General features: G+C 45.5%; 1 protein-coding gene across 1 annotated transcript in view; it reads left to right on the forward strand.

The window, feature by feature from the left end:
* Window positions 1-4,330, forward strand: part of tfec (transcription factor EC) — a 13,205-nt gene extending 8,875 nt beyond the window's left edge. The window contains exons 5-8 of the mRNA XM_079756253.1: window positions 1,246-1,302; window positions 1,501-1,576; window positions 2,763-2,910; window positions 3,607-4,330. Of these exons, the coding sequence (XP_079612379.1) occupies window positions 1,246-1,302; window positions 1,501-1,576; window positions 2,763-2,910; window positions 3,607-4,158 (833 nt within the window). The 3' untranslated portion in view covers window positions 4,159-4,330. The remainder of the gene's footprint in view (window positions 1-1,245; window positions 1,303-1,500; window positions 1,577-2,762; window positions 2,911-3,606) is intronic.
* Window positions 4,331-7,941: the final 3,611 nt, after the last annotated feature.

Below are 7,941 nucleotides of genomic sequence, written 5' to 3' on the forward strand. Positions count from 1 at the left end.
TCGTCTAAGTACAATATCTAAAATGTCCTACACGACAGAACTAAAAACTAATGTTGCTGCTGCGTGTTTGGAGGCTGTGGAGATGAAATGGCCTTCTGAACCTAGCTCGAATACACAGTATGTTGGCACTAAATTGGTATATGGTGCCCTCGTTATACTTTTCTATCTCCGGCTAACGTCAAATACACTTTGGGGTGTCGCGTTAACACGTCAAAACGCGTTAAGCGTTTAAATTGAATTTACTAGTCACAGTAAAGAAAAGAAAAGGGTCTCTGTGTGTTTATTTGTGTGGACAACAGTCCGGCCACTGTTGTCAAGTATTAGCGAACTACGCAAATCCTGCCGAGTCGCGGGCTTCCATGGCTCTAAAACGTGTAGTTTTGCGTCGCAGCGGCCCAAACATAAAGGGGATCTTTGAGACTTGGGTTACTTATTATTGTCACGCATCAAGCAGAAAGAAGTTCCTAATTCGTTTAGGAAATAGAAAGGATGCCTACTGAACGCTTCATACTCAATTAGAAAATAAGTAAATGACCATGTTTCATTTTGAGTGTGCAGGGCAGACAATGGTCTGTTACATAAAGTTTGAAAATGTCTTGATTGAATCAACTGTGACAAATTGGGGAATCCAATCTCAGGGCCCTAATTTTGTAATTTTGGAAGAATGTGAATGCAAATATGGATGCATGGGCATTTTCGTTTTATTTTTTTTCTTGGTTCACTGCTCTGGAAAGATTAGGATAGTTTTGTAGCTCTCTTAATTATGGGGCTAAATACTTTTAAAACACACCCACACACTCACAGACACAGACACAGACACAGACACAGACACAGACACAGACACAGACACACACACACACACACACACACACACACACACACACACACTGTTTCACAATGCACCACTGATAAACCGGAGTGGATAAACTGGGTCCTTTCAGTGTGTGTGTGTGTGTGTGTCTGTGTGTGTGTGTGTGTGTGCATGTGTGTCTACATGTGTGTGTGTGTGTGACTAATACAGAGAAACTGCACACTTTGGTTGACCCCAGTCAGAGTTGTCCCCAAAATAACCAATTGTCTGTCTGCCTGTCTGCCTGTGCGCCTGTATGTGTGTGTGTGTGTGCGTCTTTGTGTGTCTGACTACTGTGTCTGTGGGTTTTTTTTGTTTCTGCTGATAACCCTTTAATATTCTGACCGTGCACGACTAATCAATCCGTTCCTCTTTCTGGATCTCTCCGTCCACAGAGGGCGGTCCCAGGGTGACGGCCAAGGAGCGGCAGAAGAAAGACAACCATAACTTAAGTGAGTGTCCCCCCTCGCCGCGGCCTTTTAAGTCCCCGTTTACGATGCAGTAGTTAGTTATGGATACCCTATAGCTAATCAACTGACCCCGCTCCCTCCCCAACACACTCTCTCTTTCTGTTCTCTCTCTGTTCTCTCTCTCTCCCTCTCTCTCTCTCTCTCTCTCTGTCTCTCTCTGTCTCGTTCTACCCTCTCCAGTTGAACGCAGACGACGCTACAACATCAACTACAGGATCAAGGAGCTGGGCACCCTCATACCCAAGTCAAACGACCCGTGAGTCCCACATTCTCGGCACATTCATTCCTAGATTCCATAAAGAAACGCATTGTCCTGAGCAGGAGACGACTTCAAGCCCATCACCGCGACAACGGAGCTCCCAATATGTCTGCTGTCTGTCTGGTGCCGTGCGTATATAGGAAACTCAATCCGTTATAAAAAAAAGAATTAAATAAGTAAAAGCACTTCCAAAGTGTTGTGCGGTGAATTAAAAATGACCTGCTGGCCCAGCGCTTAAAGGACACACTTAAGTCCCCCCATTGTGGTCCACGCACGGCCGCCCAAGAACGCCACAACCTCTGTCGCACTACAGTCCCCGTGCTGTCAATTCCAGCTCTCAAAGAAGGAATGATGAGGGAAGGGCGGGGGGGAGAGGGTTCAAAATACAAAGAGGCCAACGGCCACGCTGTTTGAATCACTTCGAGTTTGCTGCCACAATGTAATCCCGCCCGGGTAATGAAATCGGGCAGCCATCTTCTCAATTGAACTTTGCCTCGGATTTAAATGAAAGGTTATAGCGCTCCCTTCGTGTCATTAACGCGGAATATAAAAAGAGCGATTGTTCGCACGGACCCGACCCAGTGTCCCGCTCTCGTGGAAAAGGACGATTTCTTTTTTTCTTTTTCCATGGTCTCCCGACTCCCAAACAGCGTTTTTTAATACCTGAGAAAGAAGAATGACTTGCTCTCTGTCACCTTAAGTCCATTCGCTGTTTTCACCCCCCCCGCCCCCACCCTCTCTCTCTTTTCCCCCACCTACCTCTTACCTCTGCTCAGTTTTTTTTTTCTTTCATTTTCCTGGAGGATTAATTTTTACCCGAACAAGTGGCAACGAGAATGGACTTTTTTCCTCGTGCGCACTTAACTATTCTATTAAAAAATCCCCATTCACTGCCCGCTGCGTCCTATCTGAGGGTGAACGCGGATGAACATGTCCTGTGTAAATCACCATTTCTAATTCAAATCATAGAGAAAGGGGAGCGATGTTAGGGGGGTGGGGGGGGGAGTCTTTCTTTGAGTTCGGACGTTTATTACGTACTTTTTTCTTCTAATCGCCTATCGTGTCGTTTAATTCCCGTGGAGGACATTGTGACGAAAAAAAACCTTGTTTGAGGGTTCGGTTTGAAAAAGAATCTGAACCTGAGTAGAAAAATAAATGGTGGTTTCTTCTTCTCTTGTGTCAGGGACATGCGCTGGAACAAAGGCACCATCCTGAAGGCCTCCGTGGAGTACATCAAGTGGCTGCAGAAGGAGCAGCACCACACCAGGGATCTGGACGGCCGGCAGAAGAAGCTGGAGCAGGCGAACCGCAGGCTGCTGCTCAGGATCCAGGTAAAGAGCCAAAATGGCTGCCCCGGGTTTGGTTTAGAGAGATAGGCGGTAGAGAGCAGGTAGAGACCCGCGTCCAGAGCCAAAATGGCTGCCCTGGGTTTGGTTTAGAGAGATAGGGGGTAGAGAGCAAGTAAACCCAGGCGTGTGCAGCCAAAATGACTGCCCTTTGGTCAATGGAGATAGAAGATAGAGAGTATGTTAAAGACCAGTACAAAGAGCCAAAATGGCTGCCGTTTGATTGATGAAGTCAAAAAGGTATAGAGAGAGAGAGTGAGGGACAGAGAGAACAGAGAGAGAGAGGGAGAGAGAGAGAGAGAGAGAGAGAGGGGTGACCATAGCCCCCCCCCCTCCTTCATAATACGGGGGCAGGATAATGAAGTGACTCCCAGCCAAAAGGCACTCGGTTCAATCCCCAATGCTTCCAGTTATGCATTATCATTGTGCAAAAGCATGACTCATTGACATCCATGTTTCGAAAACGAAACAAGCGGTAATGAAAAAGTACCAACTGAATCCTAAACTCAATGTGAAACTGTCTCAGAACCACTCAGACACATCCCCACCCCTCTGTGTGGGAGAGGGTTTTTTCCAGGGTTGATCAATGGCGGATCTTACATAATCACATTAATAGCTTTGTCAACTATAGTGACTCACCATGAACTCTTCTTCTTCATCTTCGTCTTCTTCTTCTTCCAGGAGCTGGAGCTCCAGGCACGAGCCAACGGCCTGGGCAACATGTCTGCCGGCATGGCCACGGTAGAGCTCTCCTCCCTCCTCCTCAAGCAACAACAGCAGCAACAGCAACAACAACAACAACAACAACAACAGCAGCAACAACCTCCTCCCCTCTACCAGGACGACATGAACGCCGACTACCTCCAGCACGGCCTCGCCGGCCTGGGCGCCATGCCCCTCTCCTCCTCCTCCTCCTCCCCCTCCACCTCCTCCTCCCACTCCTCGGCGGTCGTCAACGGCGACGGGGCCGTCACCTCCTTCTCCGACCCGCTGTCGCACTTCACCGACTTCTTCGGCACCACGCTCAAAGAGGAGGAGCACCAGCGGCTGGACGAGATCCTGATGGACGACGCGCTGTCGCCGTTCGGCGCCGACCCCCTGCTGTCCTCCCGCTCGCCCGCCGCCGGCCACGCCCCCTCCGGCCACGCCCACAATGGCCCCGCCCACGACGGCTCCAACGACGGCAGCCGGCGGAGCAGCTTCAGCTCGGCCGAGGACGACGAGGACCTATAAGGGGCCACACCCCCACCTCCCCTTTTCATGACCTTTGACCAACCCCGAACCCCGTACGATTCCTACCCCCCAGTGCATTATGGGACGCAGTTTGGCTCCGGCTACGACGTTTTTGACGCTTTCGAACGGTGCCGATGCCTGCATTACCCCCAATCCAACGCCAACGCCCCCCCCCCCCCCCCCACCTCGCCTCAACCATCCCCACCCCAAAGGCCATCACAGAAGCACTGGCTCAAACCTTGGAAGGGTTTGGGAAGAGACAAAAAGAAGACTTTGGCATATCCTTCGCCCCCATTGGATCAGAGGAAGATCTCTCTCTCTCTCTCTCTCGCTACTTCACTCGCCCTCACTCTCTCTCTTCCTCTCTCGGATAGAGCCTACACACACACAAACACACGCACACACACACACACACACACGCACATGCACACAACACACATAATCACACACAAAAAGTCACACACACACAGTGATCAACTCATCAAAAACAAACCTAAAAAAACAAAGGGAGGCTTTTTTTTTTTAAGAAGTAAATTGTTGAAAAGGATGGATGGCTCTTTTTCTAGCCTGTTACGATTTGAACGCCTTGATACAGTTTGTACATAGTTATACGTGCCTATACCACCAAAAGTGTCCTTTTTTTAGTATTTTTTATAACTGAAAGCTGCCATTGGTTTTAATGAAGAAAAAAGGATTTGAAGCCACAGCAGTTGAGATGTTTGTGCCTTATCGGAACATTGGCAGAATTGTCTAAAAGTATATCTACTGTGTATTTACTCACTTCAGCGTCTTGTCCATTGTCTTGTCTGTCCTTTAAATGTCCTTTTTTAAGTGTATTTATGTTTTAATCCATGTATTCCTAAATATATATAATATTATTATTTTTGTTATTATTATTGTTGTTGCTGTTGTTATATTTGATTTAATTAAGTGCTTTTGAACTTTAATGTTCACGAAGGATTATTAAAGTTTAATCCCAAATAATTAATTTGGATGTAACATCTATGTTTTATACTCATTGCCTTGGGATCACAAAATGTAATAAACCCCATTTTTTGATAAACAAGTTTTGGATTTGTGACTACCAAATATGTCAACATATTAAGGTGTACACCTACACAATAATCACAGAAACAAACATGCACACACACACACACAGACACACACACACACACACACACAGACTCAGAATGCACACAAACACAAAACGACAGATCATGAGTGATAATCTAAATTCAATAGGTCAGCAGCAATAAACTAACTTTAACTAAACATTAATTAAATTGAAACTTTAACCTCAACCCTATTTTCAGATAATTTTTGGCCGAATAGACAACTATTTATGAAATCTGCCCAGTATTGACGGTAAAGAAGAGTTTGAAGAAGAATTGAATGACTCTCAAGAAGTGTTGAGATTGTAATGATGATAGGAACATTTCCTGCAACTACAAGATGTTAGAGCAAAAATCCTCCTTCAGCAAGACTTGGCAGGACACAATAACAAACAGACCAAACGCCACCAAAGATTACATCACAGCCCGTTTTTCGCAGATTACGGCCAAAGCCTTCTCGTTCAATACTGGACCACTTTCACCAATTGTTGTCTGATTTAGTCCGTTAGACCCAGGTGTAAAAGGATCCAGGTTACAAAATGCCAAAAGTTTTCCTTTAAAAGTTAATCAACAGTCTAGCTATCACCTACTAATGGTGATCATGGTTTTTCTACGGTAATGGTGTTTACGTTAACTAAGGTATTAATGTATTCATTGCACTGTGGGTTAGTTACTCTGCGATTGGCCAAAGCGTTGTGTACACTACTCTGCATAGTGACGATGATCTTTACATAAATGCGACGCAGACGTCTGATTTGAGCTTGAGGCACAGAGACGTCACAGAGTAGGAAACCTTGTTATAAGCCTGACTCCATTTTAGTCTGCTGGTGGCTGGTATTAATGGTAATAAGGTTTGTGGCAACAAAAGCTCATTCAAGTAGTTTGACTTCCTGGCAAAAATTGAGTCCCCAATGCTCCAGCATTACCTGTTGGCATACTTTAGCAAGATGCCTGACCCCTCTGGTCCTTATCTCAATTTACTGCATGCTGAAATAGATAAAAGTTCAAATGAAGGCCCCTAAATCCATGCAGCTTGAAACAGATTTGTAAAAAACTCCAAGCTTTGTTTTGGTAAAAACAACGAATCCTTTCTAATTAAATAATACTGACCAAACCAACCAGGTACTTTTAAACTTGGTGTAGTCATGCATAAGTGATAGGCCTACAACAGACTTTTGGCCTAAAAATTAGAAAATAACACGATCATACCTCCTGATGGACAGCCACACATGCCTCATCAAAGCTTTGAAGGAATTAATGTTTTACAATCTTATTAGCGCGTGTCTTGTATCTCGGTAATGAAATCGAAGGACTCTCGTCCGCATTTCGTCTTTATAGCTGCGAAAGAAACGATTGAACTCTCCTCCAATCATTATGGAGTGTGGACACTATACCCTCCAACTACAAAGTGGTGTGTGATGTTTACGGGTAATTGGCCAAAGCAATTATGGAAGGTAAATATAGATTTTCATTATTCTGACTGGGGGTGGGCAGAAGAGTCTAGACCAAAGAATTGGAGATGCGTGTGAGCGTGGAATTAATTCTTCAAACGGCTTTCATTAACATGTTGATTTCCCATGTTTTTGTCCATCTTCTCATGTTCTTGTGTTCTTGTTGCGAGTCTTGAGATGTTTTGAAAATATACACAGGAGGTGGAGTCCTGAGTGCCGAAAAACAAAACCACACACTGAATATGAATGCACACATTGGATCACTTCACCGTGACACATTATTGATATTCTCTCACACACACAACCACACGCGCGCACATGCACACACACACAAACACACACACACACACACACACAGACAGATAGACACACACACACACACACACACACACACACACACGCTGACACACTTAATTCCCCAAAGTCGATTACAACCGTTGATGCACTTTCGTGCAAAAGTAGCGAACGTGCGGACCACCATGCAGGCCTATAGCGCAGAACTTTTATTGGGATCATCGCAGTTCATCATCTGAGTCGTGGTCATCGGAAAACATAAGGACGTTGTACAGCGCTGGTGGGAGCGGGGGGTGGATTGGGAAACCAGAGAGTTGGGTTTGGGGCGATATCGTCACCGCTGGGGACTGGGAGCCATGGGTCCTGGACACGATCAAGAGGGAAATGAGGTCAAGAATCAAGTCGGCGGAAACATTGAGGTGGGAGAGGTCTTGTGGTGGGGGTGGTTTCCCTCCCTGCCAAAAGGTTCGGACTTGAAACGCTGATGTCCGCAGTATGCTTGAGCTGCCTTAGATGACATTACCCCTCCCAGCTGGTTCATGACATATCTGTGTTGACTCTAGATCTCTTTGGATGAAAAGCGATGACCAAACGACTAAATATTAAATGTTAAACTCAGTCATAATTCACAACTTTCACATCACTGTTTCCAACTTATTTGACCTTAATGGGATTATTGGAATGGTTTCTTGCTCGGGAAATCTGCAAAACATTCATGCCAAATAATAAAATAATAAGACGTGGTCTGCTGTGTGAAGAAAAGCACTTCACTTCAATGTGTAAGTCAAACTCCAATACAATGAGTGCTACGACCTATGTCCGTCAATAGGTGGCGGCAATGGGCCGCAGTGAGCGAAATTCTCCGCCCCGGCAATTGGGGAAAAATTGAATTAGTGAGTTCATTAAAAGAAAATCGCAAACACAAA

This window comes from Pollachius pollachius, assembly GCF_949987615.1.
Source record: "Pollachius pollachius genome assembly, chromosome: 18".
NCBI lineage: Eukaryota > Metazoa > Chordata > Actinopteri > Gadiformes > Gadidae > Pollachius > Pollachius pollachius.